Source organism: Osmerus mordax, chromosome 24, assembly GCF_038355195.1.
Source record: "Osmerus mordax isolate fOsmMor3 chromosome 24, fOsmMor3.pri, whole genome shotgun sequence".
NCBI classification, from domain to species: Eukaryota; Metazoa; Chordata; class Actinopteri; order Osmeriformes; family Osmeridae; genus Osmerus; species Osmerus mordax.
Window position 1 is genome coordinate 5,660,430 of NC_090073.1, and position 21,508 is coordinate 5,681,937.

The window sequence follows — 21,508 nt, forward strand, 5'->3', positions numbered from 1 at the left end:
TATCGATAGAAACAAGTCTATTTTTTTTATCAATGTGCAAATTTTATAGGCGAATTGTATCTTGCCTCAATCAAACGGAGAAATGTACAGTGTACATGCCTCAGAAACTTTCAGTCAGAATAAATACAGACGACCAGAGTAATTAAAACGTTTATTTACACAAATCTACATGGAACGATGACAGTGACACCTATAGATTCCCTTTATAATTTTAATACCTTGCACCTGCCAGTTCAAACCAGGCAAAGGCTAGGGAAAGTGTGTACATTTGTGTGCTTTGGAGTCCTCTATTGGGTCCCTTAAGCCCTCTTAGCACAATAACAATATATCACAGAGATATTTATTCAAGTTGTGTCAACGGGGTATGGAGCAATAATCTGGGGTCATACTTCTCCTGGCCCAATATCACTATAATGTATGGTGTATCACTATAGAATGTCACTCCCCCTCACCCCCAACCACACACACACACATACACACCCCCTCTCAACCCCCACACCAGACAGCACATCTCTGGCGCCATCAGCAGTGGGATTTGAACTTGGAGTTTTGGGGCTGTGTGTGGGTGTGGGCCTCGGTAGAGGGCCGGCATGGAGGGGTCTGAAGCCTCAGGGTTTCCTGGCTGTGGAAGCAGCGTAGAGGCAGCTCTTCCTGGGTGTGAGCGTCCGTGTGGCCCCGCTCCGGGCTGGGGGGTCCCAGTGGCATGGCCCCCTGGCTGGGGGCCCCCTGGCTGAGGGCTGCCTGGCTGAGGGCCGCCTGGCTGAGAGCCAAGGTCAGGATCTGGGTCTTCTCCTTGTAGAAGCGGAGCTCGACGCCACGGCGACGGGCCAATCCCAGCTCTCGCTGGGCCACGCGGAGCTCCTCGCTCAGTCGCCCTGGGCAACGCTGTTCGCGGCCCAGCCAATCCAGAGCCATGCTGCTGCGCAGGCTCGCGTCCAGCCCACACTGAGAGTAATAGCCAATCACACTCTACAGGAGGCAGGGGGTGAGATGCTTATTTAACAGTGGATTATCTCTAGGTTCAAGTCATATTCTAACAGACAGACGGGTGGATAGATGGATAATTCGATGGACGGGTCCACGGGGCTACAGATCAGGGGGCTGGGGATGGAGAGGGGAGGTTCAAAGAGCCTCTCACCTGTCTGGAACACTGCCTCTTCCTCAGGGCCTTCAACGTTCCATTCCAATGTAACAACTGAAACACTGTCATCGTCTCCTACATGAGAGAGAGAGGGAGAGAGAGAGAGAGAGAGAGGGAGAGAGAGAGGGAGAGAGGGGGGAGAGAGATAGAGAGAGAAATAGAGAGAGAGAGAGAAAGAGAGAGAGAGAGAGAGAGAGAGAGAGAGAGAGAGAGAGGGGCAGCGAGAAAGAGAGAGAGCAAGAAGCAGAGGCAGGGGGAGCAAAAAGAGAGAGGGACATGAGAAAGAGAAAAGGAACAGATAAGCTCAAATCGACCTTTATTCTACTTTTGAATCTGTTTGGGCAATGCTATGAGTAATGGAGGGGGAATTTCAACAAGTGTCCGCTTTCCGTAATTACCAGAGACCGAGATGTTAAAAGGACATTCCTAGGTACGATAACCAAACTAAGACAGTTTACGTTGATAAGCAAAATCTTTATTTCACAGCTCTTTCCCTGTAACTGAGATCTAGGACATGTTGTTTGGAAGTTGCCATGCATCACGGACAGTTAGTTAAAACAGTTCATACAGCACACATCTGAAGGTGTTTCAATCACAAACGTCATAACGGATAATACACAACGATCTCCAGGCGTTACCAGCCTAATGAAACTTGGTTGCTGAATCTGTCTGTCCGCCTCCTCCATTGGATAGAAGCTGTGTAGCTGCTACAAATACCCCCGTTTTGATTGACACCCTCTCAACTCTACCTGTGTAAGTGTATGCATGTGTGTGTGTGTGTCCATATGTGTGTGTATATGTATGTGCGTATGCGTGCGAGTCCTACTTTGAGCACGGAACGATAATGAAGCTATTTCCTCCTGGTAATGATTCTCTGAGTGCTGGGCTGTGGACGTCCAGACGTCTGCTTATTGACACAGGGGCAGAGGTATGGGCCCTCGCTCACCGCAGGCCTTTCCCCAGCACGGCTGAAAGCCCAGATACCTGACTCCCTATCTTGGGCCAAGACATGTGGACCCGCGTGCACTGAGGGTTTATACAATCAGTCAGAGTCCAGGTGAGAATGGTTATATTTAGAAAGTCTATTTGGAGGGATTTAACGTCTGTTTTCCCTATTCCAGCTGAGATGTAAAATGATACATCGATAAAGGGTCCATGCCAGCTATTTTACAACGTTGTAACGAGGGCTCTGCTAAAACGATCCATGAATACATATCATTCATTCTATGTGGGGCTTGACGGTTCTAGGGTTCTATATTTCTAAGGCGCTACGTTTCTAATGTCCTATGCTTCTACGGCTCCACGTTTCCATGTGCGTTTCTATGGTTCGATATGGTTTCGATGTTCCGCCGCAGCATTCCTACCTGGAACTGCAGCATAGTCCTGCCTGTGTGTGTGTGCAGCAGCAGGCTGTAGGCACCTAGGCTGGTGCTGGGGTCCCGTGCGTCCTGGATACACACCTGGACACACAGCAGAGGGGGGGTCACTGCATGATACAACCTCCCGGGGGGGGGGCTGTCTGGGGCTACTGTGTGTGCGAATGTGATCCTCTGTGGGGGAGAGGATCGAGGCGGGGCCGGGGGGGGGTGGGTGGGGGTGGGGGTGGGGGGGGGCTCACGGCGCTGGTGGCGGCGGCCTCCTGCAGGGATTGGCCGATGAACTGAGGGGAGATCCGTCGCGACGGCAGCTCGTTGACCAGGGAGTTCATCAGAGCCACACGGGCCGCGTCCCGCCGCGCCTCCGCCTGGGTCTCACACACCTGAGGGGGAGGGGGGGAGGAGGAGGGGGGGAGGAGGGGAAGTGGGAGAGAGAGAGGGGAGGTGGAGGGGAAGGAGGGAGAGAGAGAGAGAGAGAGAGAGAGAGAGAGAGAGAGAGAGAGAGAGAGAGAGAGAGAGAGAGAGAGAGAGAGAGAAGAGAGAAGGGGTGAGGGAGAGAGGAGGGGGGGTAGAAAGACATACAAAGGAGAGGTGATTCAATACAGAAGGAACATACAAACGGCAAGAATGTCCCACAAATACCTCATTTAGAGATTAGATATCATATTATGTGGCGTGGGCTTGAGAATGAGGCTGAGATGACTAGTATACATTGTACAGCATAGTGTTGGGACCTCATTAACGTGTGTGTGTGGCGTCTGCCAACAAGTCTGGGAGGTTCACAAGAGCAGATCATGGGATCAGGAATGAAATTAGCACATCAGAGCCAGGCTGGGGCATCCAATCACAGAGCGGCACCAGGTCACAATGGGTCCATTGAAAAGAACCATGGGATTCAAACGGAATAAAAAAGTCTGTATAAAAGCTGAGTGTGCGTGTGTGTGTGCGCGCGTGTGTGTGTGTATTTGAGTCTTGGTAGTGATGGAGTTAGGCTCTGCTTGTGAAACAGAGGAACCCACCTGGTAGCTCCCAAAGCAGCTTCCTCCAGGCAGGGTGACGTAGCAGACGTAGGGGGGGCCAGGAGACGGGGCCGACTCATACAGCAACAGGCTCTCGGATTGGTTGCTGGAATCCCTCAACGGCCCCTCTGATTGGCCGTTAACCTGTCCCAGTTTCTCCCCCTGTTTCTGCTCCCAGAAGTGATGCAGCCTGGCCACCACATTCCCTGTCGAGACAACTAGCTGGGTTTCATTGGGGTTGATCAATAGGGTGGTTCCACAATTGAACAGAATACAAAAACAGCTATTTTGGAACTGCATTCATTGCCTGGCTTATTTAATGGACACGTTCATTTAATCATTTAATCTCTCGACAGTATGATTTTCCAGTTTTCGAATCCACCCCCACTCCACACACACACACACACACACACACACACACACACACACACACACACACACACACACACACACACACACACACACACATTACACGACAAAGTGCCCCACCAAGTGGGTCGGAGTTTATCGATGGCATATGTGTGAGAGAGCACAAGCCTGGGTGAGGGTTGCATGCGCTCTGTGTTTCAGGGAGTGCTGGTTTACGTGGATGGCTGTTTGTGTGCACTGGGAACATTCCCAGACAGGGTTTATTTGAGTGGTATTAGGGCTGCAGTGCACCAACCAGACCCTTGTCCTAGCAGTACACACACACACACACACACACCAATACACAGACACTAACAGACATAGGCTAAGACACACACATTCCAAAACACACACACACACCCACAGGCATGTACTAACAGACACAAACATACTAACATACCTGCACTAACTAACTAACTCACTCACACACACCAACAAGCACACCCACACACTAACGTACATGTCCCAACTCACGCACACTAACACACGTGTACTAACAGACAAACACATCAGCATACAGGTTGCAACACACACACTGACAATACATGTAGTAACACACACGCACGCAGTCTCCCGGCAGCCGTTCCTGTGGCTCTCCAGCCCAGGCTCCGGCCACAGCAGAACGGCCTCAGGGCCTCTGACAGACTCCACAATGGGCTGCATTCATCACTCAGCTCTGTCATCCTACATATCATCACTTCTCAGTAGATGATAACAAACGTCAACACAACCGGAGAATCCAGGAAGCAGCAGGACTTGAATGATGCTTCGTTAACGCAAGATGACCTGTGTCTGTACGTTTGTGTCAGTGCTTGTGACAGTGTGTTTGAGTCGGTGTGTGCGTGCGTATGTTTTGAGTGTGTGTCGATGCGCTTGTGTGAGTGGATTTGTGTGTGTGTGTGTGAATGTAGCCCACGTGCTATCGTGTTTTTGTGTGTGTTAGTGTGTGTGTGTGTATGTGTTTGTGTGTGGTAAAGTTACTCACAGTCTTGGAGCTCAGCATTAATATCACTTGTGGAGAGGTGTGACATCATAATCTTATCCCACAGTCCACTCATCTCCTGGTCCCGATGTTGAATCCCAGATGGTCAGCGCCCTGCGCACACAGTCCAGCTCTGTCTCAACTGACTCTCACACACACATACACTCTCCAGGCCTCCCTCTCTCGCGGACACGCACACTCATATCACAGTCCGTTCACAAACAGTCGATCCTTGAACAGAACAGAATCCATGGAGACATTCATCTGAGGGCAGGAACTCAGAACGAAATGACTCTCTCTCCTCTCTCTCCTTCTCTCTTTCTCTCGCTCTCTAAGTCTCTCTCTCCACCCCCACCTCCCTCTGGTCTCCACGGCTTAAAGACTTTGTTCTCCCTTCCCCCCGTCTCTCCTCTCCTCTACCCCGCCCCCCCCCTCCGCTCTTGTCCATCGTGTGAAGATCGCTCCACAATTGATCTGGAGTTGACTACCTTTGTCACCCGCCACTACTAATTAGGTAGGTGGGCCCCTTCCTCAACCCACACACACAGCGATCTGCCACTGGTATGCAGCTCCCCTCCCTTCCTCTCTCCCCTCCCTTCCTCTCTCCCCTCCCCTCCTCTCCCGTCCCCCTTCCCTCCTCTCCTCTCTTCTCCTCCAACTTCCCTCTCTTTCCCTTTCTCCCTCCACACCTCTTCCTTTCCTCTCCTTCCCACCCTCTCCTCCTCTCCTCTCCTCTCCTCTCCTCTCCTCTCCTCTCCTCTCCTCCCTCCCTCCCTCCCTCCCTCCCTCCCTCCCTCCCTCCCTCCTCTTCTCCACTTCCCCTCTCCTCCCCTCCAGTGTGAGCAGTCCCCGAACACAGACCGGCCTGCCAGTCTCCGAAACACCCAGCCGAAGACATGCAAGAGACGTCACCTGAGTGCTGCTGGATCCACCCAGCGCCACCAAGCCGCAACAAGCTTCACTCAGACCACATCATTCAACAGTCCGGAGTGTATGGTTAAGCATCCTTCCTGTGTGTATGTTTGTATGTGTGTATGTGTGTGTGTGTGTGTGAGTGGTGCACGTTTTCCTGGATAGCTGTTGACTTCACACATTCTTGTCCAGCTCCACAGCACCCAGGCCCGCTCTCCATTCATCCGCTCGTTCCGAGGGGCTTTTGTTCCCGCCTGCATTCACCTCCTCAAAGCCTCTCCCCCCCATTCATGAACCAAACCCTGAGAACCCGGAGAACGCTCGTCGCCGTTTGCCTTCTCCGCCTGGTTTCCAGGTTCCGCGCGTGTGCGGTTCTGCGAGTCCGCGGACAGCAGTGTGTGTAAAGGGCGTGATTTCGAGGGGCTTTGGTTGGCCATCCAAACGCCCGGCGTGTCGTTGGAGGGGGTTAAGCTGAGGGGAAGGCTGGCTGGGTGGGTGACTCCAGGCGTTCTGAAGCAGACCTCCATACTCCAGATTCCCCACTCGTTTTTCCATATAAAATATCAATCATTCTGTAATCATTCTTTCCATTATCTTTCCTATGTGTGACGTCAGAGAGAGTAGTAGGCAGTTCATTGTACTTGACGGGTCTTTCCCTGGTTTCCTGATTATCCTCCTCCGCCACGTTATCAGACTTATGGATCAGAGGAAGGGCCTTCGTTTATCATCTCTGACTTCACCCACTGTTTCTTCCTCTCCCGTCTTCAGTACTGGATACTGACGTTGCCTTTTGGATTCCTCTCATGCTCACTCATCATGTTCCAAACACCTCCCACAGGTGTTGATCTACCAGTTCTAGTACAAAATGTCTCCCAGCTTTGCCTTTTTACTTTACGTATAATTCTCCTAAACTTTGCTTGTGCTTGCTTACATTTCATTAAATTCAAACTGTGTGCTTCATTCCTTTCTTTCACCACTGTACCATCTCTCCACCAGGGAACCGCCTTTCTCTTCATTCTTTCTCTACTTGTAGAAACGGAAGCAGGACAGATAATTATAGATTGTCAGGCATCATGTTGTTTCTGGTGCAATATGTTTATTGGCCACTAGAGGGACCTATTCCCACACATAAGGCACACACTTAAGACAGATTAGTGTGTTCAATCAGAGTAGAAAAACAAAGTTGCAGAGAAGCCAGCAAAACAGCAGCCTCACTTGTCTGCGTGATTTGTGTGTTTCCGTTTGTTTCTGTATGTGTGTGTGCGTCAATCAATATTGCCAATTTGTTTATGTGTGTGCGCGCTCCTGAACATGTGTTTGTGTGTCTGTGTGTGTACATTGTGTGTGTACGTGTGTGTGCATCTCTGTGTGTATGTGCGTGTGTGTCTGTGTCTCTGTGGCAACCCACAGAGCATCAGACGGCTCAGACAATTCGGTATGATGAACCGCACTCTCATCAATTAGCAGAACATCTCTCTCCCCCTCCTCTCTATCTCTCTCTCCCAGTCTCTATCTCTCCCCCTCTTCTCTCTGTCTCTCTCTCTGTCTTGTCTCTCTCTCCACGTCTCTATCTCTCCCCCTCTTCTCTCTGTCTCTCTCTCTCTCTGTCTTGTCGCTCTCTCTCTCGCCGTCTCCCTCTGGCTGGAGGTTCTCTCCCCTTCTGAGCCCTGTCTCTCTCTGTCTGTCTTGTCTCTCTCTCTTGCCGTCTCCCTCTGGCTGGAGGTTCTCTCCCCTCCTGAGCCCTGTCGCCTTGCTTCTCATGCAGCCGGGTGCTGATCAGCAGATGAGCCGCAGCCTCGCAGCTCGTCGGCTGAGCGCAGCGCTCGTCCTGGCCCGACTCTGGGGTCGTCGCGCGTAAGCTTGTGTGTATCCGTGCGAGAAACATATACGCGACAGACTGTGACTCACAGACTCGGGCGTGCGATGAGATGGGTCGGGTACACCTCCCGTTGACTGGCCGGGAGCCGAGCCGGCTGTAAGGCCCGTCACAGCACACCTCAGACTCCTGGGAGAGGAACTTGTCAAGCTCGCTGTTCAAAGTGGTGGTCGAACCCTTCCCAGAGACACGTTCTCTCTCTCTCTCTCTCTCTCTCTCTCTCTCTCTCTCTCTCTCTCTCTCTCTCTCTCTCTCTCTCTCTCTCTCTCTCTCTCTCTCTCTCTCTCTCTCTCTCTCTCTCTCTCTCTCACACACACAAACACATGCTCACACACACACACTTTTGCGAAGCGCGGACCTTGCCCCGCTGACACTCGTATGCGACACAGAGAGAACACAAGATACACAACGGACTTGTTATTGAAGCCGTGTGCGTATACAGAAGAAGATTTCCATACATCGAGTGACAACACATCTGGGAGGGAACAGTTTGACCTGCAGGCGATGGAGTCAGCCAGTCTGACGAGGTTCACAAATCCCCGCGGGTCGTTTTCCTTTTCACCAAGAGCGGCTCTAGAACGTTCTCAACTCTGGAAAGAGAATGTTGTTGCTCCAGTGTTCAGTGTCCGTCTCCAGCGTTCATGTGTCTGTGTTTTGGGGGTTGAGGAAGCACGAGGGTGCCGTGTTGTTGACAGTGAACCTGGGGAGCTGATAGCAGGTTTGGGCCCTGAGGGGGAACACTGCTATTTGTCTTGACACTCTGTCTCAGTGACAAGGACTGGTATCTCAGGAACAGAGCATGTTGTTGCAACAGGGTGTCCACGCACACACACACACACACATGCACACACAAGCACACACACCTGCTTTTACAAAGAACCGTTGTGTTGTTTGTGCTGTTAGCAGGACGTCATCTTTTCCCAAATAGGCTTGACAATTACCATATTTATTCCAAACCGGTCTGACGGATATTACAGGTACCCACACAGCTGTTAACAGAGAACGAGAGAGAGGGAGGGGTGAGAGTGGAGCCAGTGAAACTGAGAGAGAGAAAAGTCAACAGCTGGGTCAGGGACAGAAGAGAGAAAGAGGGGGCTAGAGAGATATAGAGTAAAAAAGGGATACAGAGAGAAAGACGGATAGAGACAGAGAGAGCTTAAAAAGAAATAGAGAAGAAAACATAACAGAGGGCGGAGAGAGAGAGAGAGAGAGAGAGAGAGAGAGAGAGAGAGAGAGAGAGAGAGAGAGATGGAGAGAGAGAGCGCTGTGTCATTGTTGAGAGGGGAAGGTGTATCAGGGGGAGGGGCTAGGGGCGGAGTTTGACGGTTCAGACTGACAGCTCACACACAGACGGGGGTGTGGCCTCGCGGAGCAGACACGTGGACAGCCTCGTCTGCACGAGAGGGCAGCAACAAAGACCAGCCAGTCTGGGTAGAGAGCAGACGACATCTGCTGCACACACACACACACACACACTCACACACACACACACTCGCACACACGCATACACACACACACACACTCACACACATCGCACATACTCACAGTACGTCACCAACACACAAAAAGATATCTACCACACATGTGCCTCCCCCATATTCACTCACTCACTCTCACACATACGCACACACACACACACAAAATAAACCCCAAACGGAGACAGGGATTGTGAAACCAGAAGCAAGCATGCCGTAAAGGAGACCTGGGTGCCAGACACAGACGTGTGTTTGTCCACACAGTCGCTGATCTGCTTTTCACCCACTGCTCTGTGGCCGGTCTTCCCCTGACTTCCCTTCTTGTAATCTGATGGGAGTCTATTCTCACACACACACGCTCACACACACACAGTCGGAGTAATTCCCCTAAAGCTCCAGTCTTGGGTGGCAGTGCGGTGAGAGGGGGTGGGGGGAGGAAGAGACTGGGTGAGCTGATCGGGACTCCTCCCCCGTCATGACAGCGCCGGCAGAGCCGTGAGTCAGGCGTCGACGCGGCGTCACTCTGCAGACGCTGGGCTCTCCGAGAAAACAGCATGGCCACCCCCGACGCTGAGTCAGCAGTTTGGCCGCCCGACACCCCGTTCCTCTCTCCCGGCCCTCTCCGTCCACCACTCGGTCCTCTCCTCGAGTGTCTCTCTCTCTGACTCTCTTTCTCTCGTTGTTTGTCTTTCTCTCTAACCCTCTCTGCTCTCTGTTTCTCTCTAACCCTCTCTGCTCTCTGTTTCTCTCTAACACTCTCTCTCTGTCTTTCTCTCTCTCTCTCTCTCTCTCTCTCTAATTCTCTCTCCCTCTCTCTCTCCCTCTCAAGCTCCCAACAAAAGGTTCTTTCTATGTGAAACAATAACACGGTTCTTTCTGCGTGTTGACGCTGAGCAGGACAAAAAAACACAGGAGAGAACTCGCAGGCCAGCTCCGTCAGACAGACAAGAGTCCCTCGCTAAAACTCAGGAAACCGTGTCTCTGTGCCCAAACAGAGCCCCACCTCAACCTTCACACACACACGCACAGACTGACTGTGGACAGAGTTGGGGGAGTCGGGGGGGGTTCAACATCTACGGTGGTGGAGTTTGGGTTGCGCAGTAAAAAGCTTATCAGCCTCCGAACAGCTTATGTGGTTAAGCTGCCATTTTACCGAGCTCTTCATCAACAATGTCACAACTGGTGCCTCAATCTGTAACCGTGTCTCTCTCTATCTGTGTGTGTGTGTCTCTGCTGGCCTTGACCCATGAACAGAAGTCCATTCTAGACTCGACTGTTGAACTTGTCCAGTATTATTGTAATGTGTTGTAATAAACTTAGCAACATACCAGGGGGGAAGTGAACCTGTGACCTCTGACCTCCAGGTAAATACTCTGACCACAGAGCTGTACACAACCTCTATACCCACATCACTGGTATACTAGCGTAAGAAGCCGCCTTTGAGACGCCATGTCAACCGTACTTGACTGAACTTCTTTCCAGAAACGGTTTACCTATGCTAATGTTGCGAACCTTATCGACCTCACCATTTAGTCAAATGCAACTTATTAGCGTCTCTAAAGCTCCAACCCTGTGGCACTGGATGTAAATCTTATGTAACTACCATCTCTCGACAAAACAGGCTTTGTGAAAATAGACAAATAAGAGGTGATACATGTAAATTAACTCAGATACTGTGTCCAGAGAAACTGCAGATTGTCTGGGAAGATGGTGGGGTTGGGGGTCCTCTGGGGGAGGGGGGGGGGGGGGGGGTTTGTCAGTTGCTTTCAGTTGAAAGTTAGGTTCTGTATACATCTCCACATGCAGATGATGCATGTGTTTGGGTGTGCATGTTAATGTTTCTAGGTGTGTCTAATCCGTTTTTTTGTTAGCGTGAACTGCTGTTTGAGCGCTCCGATTCCTTGAGTATGTGTTTGTGTGTGTGTGTGTGTGTTGTGGGTGTGTGTTCACAGGGCCGTGCAAGGGTGGCTTTATGCCTAAATAAATCACAACTGCATAGCTCAGTGGGTCCCACTGGTTTGCACAAGATCAGTGTGCGTGTTTGTCTTGACAGCGACATCAGCTAGGCCTCATAGCTACTCTACGACACTGTAAAAACACGTCTGTCTAATCCCGCTTCCATGCACCCTCCGCCTACATACCCTAGCCCCAACTCTAGTTTAGATGCTAGCGTCATCGTTACTTATACCATGTTACTCATCACTAATGCTTTCTACACTTGCCTTGGGAGTAGGGTAATCAGGGATTCTCTCCCTCTCTTTCTCTGTCTCTCCTTTTGGTCTCTCTCTGTCTCTACCTTTCTCTGTCTCTCCTTTTGGTCTCTCTTTCTCTGTCTCTACCTTTCTCTGTCTCTCCTTTTGGTCTCTCTTTCTCTCCTTCTACCTTTTGTCTGTCTCTCCTTTTGGTCTCTCTCTCCCTCTACCTTTCTCTGTCTCTTCTTTTGGTCTATCTTTCTCTTTCTCTCCCTCTACCTTTTGGTCTTTCTTCCTCTCCCTCTACCTGTCTCTGTCTCTCCGTTTGGTCTCTCTTTCTATCCCTCTCCGCTCTGTTGTGTGTCAATTAAGGGTGCGTTAAAACTGCCTCATCTCGTTCTCCCTCCATATCTCCCTCTCTTTCTGTCTCTTTCTACCTCTCCCTGGTCTCTTGTCCCCCCCCCCCCTCTCTCTCTCTACATCTCTGACTCTCTGTCTTCCTGTGTCTCCCTCTCTCATGCCCTTGGGGCAGTGGAGGGTGTGACAGTGCTGACGAGGGGTGAACAAGAAGGGTCTTGCAGAGCTTCGAGGTACATTGTTCACACTCCAGATTCACGTCAGTTTCCTACCACAACAACACGGTGTCAGAGGGTCACGTGTCACAATGTACGACTGTCAAGAATCCGATAAACGATGACAACATAGAGCCAAGTTGTGGCGTGTTTCCGAAAAACTTGTTTGACATTTTTTTGTTTTTTTAAGTAGCCTGTGTAGGCCTATTGGGTGGGGAGTCGTACTCTCTTGAACCCTGTCTCTCTTTAAAAACATGTTTACTTGGTGCACAGCTCACAGGACGAGTTTCTCAACTGAAAATGGCTAGTGGCAGTCAGACACTCACATATCGGGTGTCTCCTACAGCATGTCATCACTGATTTGCTTTGGTCTTGCTCCAGAACATAAAGTCAAATCAGTGTAGGGATGGAGGAGGAAACGAGGCAGCTGAATTGCCACATCCAAGACTTGTGATGTCAAGACCCAGTCAGTAGGCCTTCATTCACACATATTTCGTCGTGAACATCCTTAAGACATTACTCAATGAAATGACCGTGGTTTGGCTCGGTTTCCACGGTCCGTGGGAGGATGACGAATGGATGTGTAAGAAGGACAGACCTCCCCCACGCTCGAGGACAGGCTCAGCCCTTCAGTACAGTAGATTGCGAGACACGCGCTCCAGGGTACTGGGGGTAGCCAATCGCTACACGTTATTTTACCCGTGACATCATCTGCCACTCCTCTTACTAAAGAAGGAAACAAACATCGACGGAAAGCAACCGGAGAGACGGGGCAAGAGTACAGAGAGCAGTATTACATTCAGTCTCAATCGGAGGACACATTGACACAGAGGACGTTATTGCCACAGCTCACTGTGTGTTTACGGGAAACCCCGACTTGCGCGAATACATTGATCTTCTTGTGGAATTCCTAACATCCGTACAGGTGAGAGTTTTTAAACAATCAATTGAACGGCTGAAAAAACTGAGTGGAGACTACCATCAACAACGTTTTGGGAGAAAATTCGAAGAGAATGTTGAGCATGTTACAAACCATTCATCAGCCTACCATTTCCGCTAGGGGAAACGGTAAGGCAGAATAAAAGCTCGAATTTCTCTTAGTTGGTCGTGGCAAACAAGATATGGCTCTGTAAAGTGGTCACCACCTCCTTACTGAAAATATCACAAGCCTTTGAACGTGACCCGTCTGGGAGGGGAAAAACAAGGAAGGGAGCCAGCTAGTGGTGGCTATCTACTGTTTCCAGGCTGGGGGATGGGAGTGCTAGCCTACTTGACAGAAAAAAAAGAAAAGAAAATGATCGCAGTGTCCTCAAATGTTATTGTCGAAATTGTTTGATTATTGTTTTGGACATTTGAGAAAAGTAGACTAAATTTTCATTCGTGTTCGGAGATGTTTTTTTCCCCAGTGGGGTAGGACGGTTTTGGGGCTTGTCAAATGTGCTGGAAGTCTGTATTGTTACCTTGTTTGTAAGTAACAAAGGGATGTTATTAATATCGCCCCGGAGGTTTCTCTTTAGATAGAGGTAGTTGATAAACTTGCGTTGTTCTAAACCAGAAAATGAATGCAACATTGGAAGGATGGGGTGCTGTCAGTAGACAAGTAAACAGGAAGAGATTGCAGACAAAGAAACCACAAATGAACATATAGCTCTTTTTTGTTTTATCTGGCCTCTCAAACCAAACAAAGCGTCAAATTATGACTACGATGTGGATTTGTAACATCGCAGTGATGCCTGTAGCATAGTTGAGGGGAGTGGGTAATCTCTACAATGTTGCAAGTCAAGTAGCCTACCCCCCCCCCCCCCCCCAGTGGTTTTGGCCAATGAAATATTTGCCAGCTCATATGCATGAAGTTAATATTCAGTTGATAAATGCCTTTTTAGTCGACAAGCGATGTGTTCAGAAAGTGATAACCATTGCTCGCAGACCATAACCAAGACATCTCAGCTCAGTATTTTGTTAAACTGAGCTATATGGTTCCATATGTAAAGCAGTCAATAACGAAGTAGGCAAGCCAAGTGTTAATATTAAATACTAACCTTAAGCTGTAGCGTAGCTTATAAAGAAAGGTTCGCATTAAGGCTATGCTGGCACATCCGCCGCTGAAGTGTCTCATGTGTCATGTCTCGCTAGATGTGTCAACCTCATTGAATGGATTCGAAGATGTTCGTTTCAATTACGTCATGTCGATACAATAAACGAATAACCATTTTCCTATGCTGTATATTCAAATTGAGTTGTTTCCGCAATTGAGAAAAAAACTGATTGAAAGACAACGATGAGTCCTGTGTCCCGCACGTGGGTCGTGTTGATTGACAGGTGTACCCACCGACATACGACATGACAGTGTGGTTCATAGTTAGGTTATTAGGAGAGGACGGTTGAACAAAAAGAAAGCGTGTAACCTTGATACATGTCCTTTGATTTGTTGTTGACAAATGAGCATTGGTTCGGAGAGAAACTGTAAAAGATAACAGCGATTGTTTGAAATTGAAACACAAAAATAAAACAATTATATCACCTGCTGACAAATGGACCCTGAATACAGGTGCTGTATTCAGGGTCCATACTCTGAAGTTACTAACTCGAATTACTCTTCCGTCTTGCTTACAAATAAAACATTTAAAATGCCCTCCTTAGTTTGGGCAGTTGCCAAGACAGCTTTTTAACAGGCAGCAGGTGAGAGCAGGATTTGTTTGGCCCTCTGTCAGGAACATTGATAGAATGTTCCAGGCTGAATGTTGTTCTCCTTCAGGAACATTCTGAATCTGTGGTGGTGGTTGTTTTTTGTTGTTGGTTGTTGAGGTGTTTTAGCTGCGACCGGACTTCAAAAACATGTATCAGCATGTGTCCTATCTGACGGTCTGGTCTCACTCTTGTGTTTTAAGATGTTCAGTTCTGCTGTGGAGTCCTCTGACTTTGATGCCAGGCTTGTTGTGTCCACCTTGTCGTAAGCCGGGACCGTTTTTTGAGAGTGTGTGTGGGCGAAAACAACTCTAAAAGAGAGGGAACAAATGTTCCAAATTGTTGCGTGACAAATTTTAAGGCAGTGGACCCGCAGCCATCTAGCTTTGGTTTCTTGTTGTCTATGACTGTCTATGACTTGAGTGACACACACACAAACACACACACACATACTTTTACATTATATCCTTCTCACTCTCACAGACTCTTACATTCTATGTCTGTCTTTCTCTCACGCACGCACACACACACACACTCCCACTCACACACACATTCACCCAGGCAGTGAATATTTGCTTAATCAGATCAAGCAGGAGGAGAACCAGAAGAAAGAATGCTGTACCAGTCATTTATGGTAATGACATATAATGACACATCCTCCATGCGCTTAGCTCCTGCCAAAGGTGATCAACGGAACAATTGCGTATTGTTCTCGCTAAGGCCGCAGAGTGAAGCAACCTCATTCATTAGTGAATGTGTTCTGTCGAGGCTGGACACGCTGTCCTGGGGCTGGGCATGGAGAGAGAACAGGCCTGTGTTGAGTTTCAGATTACTAGATTTTTAGGGATAAGGTTGATGGGCTACTTGTGTCTCACACACACACACACACACACACACACACACACACACACACCTGTACAAATACAGCCCATGTTTCCATGTTGTCTAACCAGCGCCCCCTCTCTGCCCTCCCCCCCTCTTCTTCTTGCAGCCAAGATGGCCCAAGAAACCAATCAGAGCCCCGTGCCCATGCTGTGTGCCACCGGCTGCGGTTTCTACGGCAACCCCAGGACCAACGGCATGTGCTCGGTGTGCTACAAGGAGCACCTGAACCGACAGCAGAGCAGCGATCGCATGAGCCCCCACAGCCCCATGGGTAAGAGGATCCCCACCCACCCCCCACACCCTTCCTGCCCGGTCCAAACACCCCACAGGCAGGCGGGGGGAGGGTGGACAACACACCGGGCTCTGGGCTCACAGCCCCGGCCTCTAAGTTTTTCCGTGTGATGTGACGAGAGACAGCTGGTTCACGACAATGTGGAGGGAGAGGTTTTCCTATTCCACCCCCCCCCCCCCCATCCCTAGCCCCCCCCCCCCCCCCCCCCCCCGAAAGACTTCTAAGGTCAAATATTCCTGTTGCTCTTGCTGTGTTCCCAGACACCTACTCAACAGTATAGTCTCTCAGAGCCATGTCAGTATACCATGAAACGAGGAACTTTTGAATGTTTTGGGACTTGAAATGTTGTCCAAGTAGCTGTTGTCTGGACATTCATGGATCCTTGGAGTTTGACCAGGCCAAGTCTGGAGGAGTTGTGTGGTACGTGAGCTTCATGTTGCTCTCTTTCCTCTCCCAGGGAGCGCCAGTAGCCCTAGCTCTGAAGCCTCAGCCATCCAGAGACTGGAGGCCAGCTTTGCCAAGGTAGACCCATCTGCTGGACCCGCTACAGACATGTCTAGGTAAGTGTGTGTTCAGATCTGTATCAGATCTACACTCCGTTCTGGTGGATTTTTTTTTTTTTTCTTCTACTCATCTTCCTCTTCTCTTCCAGAACTATCCAAGGCTCTCTTCCTGTCACTCAACAAATGACAGAGATGAGCATCTCCAGAGAGGACCCAACAGACACCCCAGAGCCTGGTGAGACACCTCTCTCTCTCTCTCTGTCTCTTTTTCTGTCTCTTTTTCTGTCTCTTTGTCTCTCTCCCTTTTTACAAGCAGTCAAGCAACTCCCTCACACATGCAGGCTACACACACACACACACAGAGCGACAGTGCGACCTACTTCATCCCCGGTTTATCATCGCCCCTCCTCCTTCCATACCTCAGATCTGTTGGTTTACTCTCAAGCCTGCGAGACGCTGCCTAAAAATAAGCCTGGTTAAAAATATCCTCCTCACACCGGAGGGTCTTCTTAGACCGAATCCTGGTGCTCGCCCCCCCCACACACACACACTCACACACACTCACTCGCACGCTCTCCTCCTAGCAGAGTGGACAGGGTAGGTCTAACTGAGCTGTTTGTTCCTTCCAGTGGTGACTCAGCCCACCGCCTCCAGCCCCCCAGCCCCCAGCGAGGAGGGAAAAGGGGACACCCCCAAATCCAAGAAGAACCGGTGCTTCATGTGCCGCAAGAGGGTCGGCCTGACAGGTGAGGATGTCAGAAGAGGGCGAACGTGGTCGGGGGAGCCGGGCTCTATTCACACGATATATTCTTGTGTGTTGTCTTGTTTCGATGGTTTATCCATCGACGCCACCCCCGTAACTCGTCAACTTTAACCCCATTCTTGCCCCCCCCCCCTCCCCAGGGTTCGACTGTCGCTGTGGTAACCTGTTCTGTGGCCTCCACCGGTACTCCGACAAGCACAACTGTCCCTACGATTACAAGGCCGAGGCGGCCGCCAAGATCCGCAAGGAGAACCCTGTGGTAGTCGCTGACAAGATCCAGAGAATATAGGGGTTAACCTGTGACAAGGACTGTGTATGTAGGTGTGCGTGTGCGTGTGTGTGTGGCCATAGACATGAACACTGGCACAAGGGGTTAACGGATTATTAAGGACTCTTTCTGAAAAATCCCAACCTTGAGACAACATGAGAAAAAAAGAGAAGATTCTGTATAAGGACGATGCATAAATTCTCACCTTTTTTTGGAGGGGTGGGGTGGGAGGGGCGTTGAAATTCTTTTATTTTCCCTTTCTCCGGACTCTCCGGTGTCTTTGAAGAGAACGTGTGTGCCGTCTTCCGAAGAGCGAGCTCTGGGATTACCCGGGGAAGGTAGGACTCCTGTTTGACTGGTGGCCATTTTGTGCCAAACCGTGGGAGGCCATTTTGTGTTCAGACCAGTGCTTGTCAGTGTGTTCAAAAAGAGAAGAAAGAAAAAAGAAGAGCTCTAGTCCTGTGTTCCAAGAGTCGGGTGAGCGTTCGGGAACGTACGACGTTGCAAACGACAGAATGCACATGGGCTTTGTTTCCGCCCTCTCTCTCTCTGTCTCTCTCTCTCTCTCTCTCTCTCTCTCTCTGTGTCCTGTCCTACCTAGCTTTACCTACCTCACAGCAGGAAGTGTGTTCCTCCTCGTCACATTCTCAGCCCCAGCGTCTCTCTCTCTCCTTCCTCTTTGCCCACTATCACTTTATTGGCCAATGCCAGGGGAGGCTCGTCGGAGACCTCCACATTTCAGGCAGGGATAGGTCGCCGCCTCGGACCTTTTGACCTCTGGGCCGCTCGCCGTCTGACAAGAACTATGGGAAATGTGATCAGTTGTTTCGTTTTTTTTTTTTTTGCGTTAGAGATGCCGTTAGGAGAAGAAGAAAAAAAAGAACTTTTATTCTGTGATGCTTGTGAACGACATCGAGGACGATGAAGTTCAGGGAGCAGAAGGGATGACCCCTCAGAGGAGGGGAGGAGGGCCAGAGATCCTAACCCCGGATGAGGACCGGTCACAAGCCGTCACCACCGCTGGCAACGTGGATCTGGATGTCAACATGCTCTTGGGTTGCTCTATCCACATTAATGGAATGATCTGATTGGCTTGGATTGGCTTCAAGTGTTTGGCCATTTATTTTATCTGCCGAAAGACTATTTCTGTTCAAGTTGCGTTTCCTTCAATAATATAGTACTGATATTAGCACATCCTGTATTCAGTGGAGTTAGGTCATGTGAGCCATGCTATGTATTCATTTTTGGATGTGAGTTTCTGTGAATGTGCGAGCACAGGTTTGTCCGTTGTGTGTGTGCGTCGGCGTGCGTGCGAGTGTGTGTCCCTCTCTCTGTGGAGCAATTTGGTTTCAACAGCACATGTTTACAAAGCTAAAGGAGGAGCATGCTGGTGCTCCGTTTGGAAAATAGAGATAAGACTTTACGTTCCTGCTCTCTAATGGCTAGTGGTCTGTGTTACTGATTTATACGGGACGGGGGAGAAGCATCTGTGTGAATGTGCACGTGTGTGTTTGCGAGGTGTGTGTGTGTGAGACCTGTGTAGATCATTTTGTTCTGCCTTTAGGGATGTGAGATTATTATTCATTTGAAACAAACCCTTTGTATCAGTTTGAGTTCTCCTTTATAATTCTTAGTTATATGCAAATTTGTACAAAAAAACACAACAAAACAAATGTTGGTATTCATGTATTACATATAATCTTGCTACCCAGCATTACAGCAGAAATGTATCATGTAAATAAAACTATGTACAGACAGAAGTGGAAAAAGGGCTGCTTGTATTCTGTCTGATGTGGTATTTCAGTTTGTTTGTGTCCCTACCTCCCAAGTGTCCCATCAATTCATAAAAACAGATCCAATCGAGTGACCTCTGACCCCCTCAGCCTGAATAGAAACCACAGACCTGGGTCAGGAAGGGCTACGGGGCTGGAGGTAGCACACAACACGAAGGTCACGTTTGGGTCGGGATGCCATGAAGGGTCGCAACCAGAACTTGAATCTGAACTGGCCTGTTTCTAAATCACATCCGTTTGATTTGTACAGCCCTTGAATACGAGCCGTGTCACAGAGGACTTCACGTACGCCCACAGTGCTGCACCTAAACCAACTTAAATCCAACCCAACCTAAAATCAATCTGGGGCACAGCCTTGGGGGGGTGGGGGGGGGGAGGTCTGTTCCAGAGCGTTCCACAGTGTGTTATCTTTGACGAGACGGCGTGTTTTATTTCCCACACCTGTCACAAGCACCGAGGAGTGAGTCAGCAGATGGTGTAACACTGGGCAGCTGCATGCACTGCTGAGGTAGAAGGAAAGAGGAAAGGGTGTGTGGGGGTTATTAAACCCCTGACCCCTGACCCCCTGTCTGTGTAGTGCTAACAATGCCTGACAGGACTTGTTGTGACCCCTGCTGTGACCTCTCTGAAAATGACATCCCATTTGATCTGAGATCAAGTCTGGTGGCCTCCATTGTTGGAATGGATAATTCTCTCAAAGCTCCTTATGTAATGATAATAATAATATTTTCATCCAAAGCCCAGTCCATTGCGGATTTGAATGGACGGCCTCTTGATCCTGTAGCCAGGTGCAACCACAGAGAGAGAAACTGACTGGATATCTAATCATGGAGAGCATCACTCATTCACTGTCCTCTGAAGCTTTCTGGGTATCTTGAGGTCCACCAAAGACAAGCCCACACACACACCTTCAGCGCCAAATGAGAGCAGCTGAATGAGAGACACTGAAGAGAACAAATAGTCTCTCTGACGCAGAGAACAGCTGTACCCCTGTGTGTGTGTGTGTGTGTGTGTGTAAGACAGAATGCAGGTTTGGAACAGATGCACATACACTTAGTAGAGGCTTCTCCTTACTCCTACTCTCAACCCTAATGTTTCTCACTTTTCTGTGTGCATGTGCGTGTGTGTGTGTATGTCCCTGTGTGTCACTTCCCATTTGAGAGTCTATGTGTGTGTGCGTGTGTCTGGAAAGCTGGCTTAGTGTATGACATCACAATGACGACTGGGGACAACTGCAGGGGCAGGGCCAGAGGAGGTCTTTGGGTTTGGGGTTTACTGAGTTCATGCCGGACTTTTGCACGGTTTTAGTGTTTAGAAGGATTAGGGTACATCAAAATGAGAAGGGAAAACTCTCCTGCCATTAGTAATGCCAACTCTCAATGACCCCTTCTGTTCAGCAGGATAGAGGCAACAGCACAGCTATGAACATCTGGATCAGGGCAAAGCCATAGGAAATAATCACCAGTTGCTAGGCAGACTTGGGCCACACTTTAGAGGCCCGAACCTGCATGACTCGTACAGTGTCTGCCGACGTCAAATAAAACAAGTATTACCAGGAAGAGGTGGATGACTGGGTGGCAGAGGGAGGTGTCATGGAGACTTGTAAGCTGCTGGAGGCCGGATGTGAGCTGATACGAACGTTTGGACACAAATGCAAACGTTGAGATTGAATGAATGAACATGAATGAATGGGCATGGCTGTTTGTGTGTGCGTGCGCATGCGTGCCGCACGGAAAAGGACAGGCTGACAGGGAAGGGAAGGGCTAGATTAAGATTAGGGAGGGGTGACCTGAGGTACCGCCACTAAGCTCTCAGAGAGCATAACCAGATTAGGCCGGTCTGGGCTCAGACCGGACAATGACAGTTCGAAACAGGTTTCCTCTCCGACCCAAACCCTTCATCAAAACCACCTCTCTTTCACTCTCTCTAAATCTGTCTATTTTCCTTACATCTGTGTGGCCTCAATTCTGTTAGAGGGATGGAAACACACAGGGACAAGGAAGGGGGGGGGGAGAAAGGAGAGAGAGAAGGGGATGGAGGGAGAAAGGAGAGAGAGAAGGGGATGGAGGGAGAAAGGAGAGAGAGAAGGGGATGGAGGGAGAAAGGAGAGAGAGAAGGGGATGGAGGGAGAAAGGAGAGAGAGAAGGGGATGGAGGGAGAAAGGAGAGAGAGAAGGGGATGGAGGGAGAAAGGAGAGAGAGAAGGGGATGGAGGGAGAAAGGAGAGAGAGAAGGGGATGGAGGGAGAAAGGAGAGAGAGAAGGGGATGGAGGGAGAAAGGAGAGAGAGAAGGGGATGGAGGGAGAAAGGAGAGAGAGAAGGGGATGGAGGGAGAAAGGAGAGAGAGAAGGGGATGGAGGGAGAAAG

The 21,508-nt window shown here is 49.7% G+C and overlaps 2 protein-coding genes across 3 annotated transcripts; one reads left to right on the forward strand and one right to left on the reverse strand.

Annotated features, from left to right (window-relative positions):
• Positions 1–171: 171 nt before the first annotated feature.
• On the reverse strand, positions 172–5,227 carry LOC136932882 (protein limb expression 1 homolog). Of its 2 annotated transcripts, none has more exons than XM_067228181.1 (6): positions 4,930–5,227; positions 3,537–3,742; positions 2,760–2,900; positions 2,506–2,601; positions 1,139–1,216; positions 172–969 (listed from the first exon to the last, which is right to left on the reverse strand). In XM_067228181.1, the coding sequence occupies exons 1-6, from the start codon at positions 5,000–5,002 to the stop codon at positions 523–525; spliced, it is 1,041 nt and encodes a 346-aa protein (XP_067084282.1). In that variant the 5' UTR covers positions 5,003–5,227; the 3' UTR covers positions 172–522. The 2 variants fall into 2 exon arrangements, with proteins under 2 accessions (XP_067084282.1, XP_067084281.1); XM_067228180.1 differs by having other exon boundaries at positions 3,537–3,754; positions 4,930–5,137.
• Positions 5,228–12,504: 7,277 nt separating this feature from the next.
• Positions 12,505–19,109, forward strand: zfand5a (zinc finger, AN1-type domain 5a). Its single transcript, XM_067227934.1, has 6 exons — positions 12,505–12,878; positions 15,630–15,794; positions 16,273–16,375; positions 16,468–16,553; positions 16,948–17,064; positions 17,222–19,109. Exons 2-6 carry the CDS (start codon positions 15,635–15,637, stop codon positions 17,368–17,370), a joined length of 615 nt encoding a protein of 204 aa, XP_067084035.1. The 5' UTR covers positions 12,505–12,878; positions 15,630–15,634; the 3' UTR covers positions 17,371–19,109.
• Positions 19,110–21,508: the final 2,399 nt, after the last annotated feature.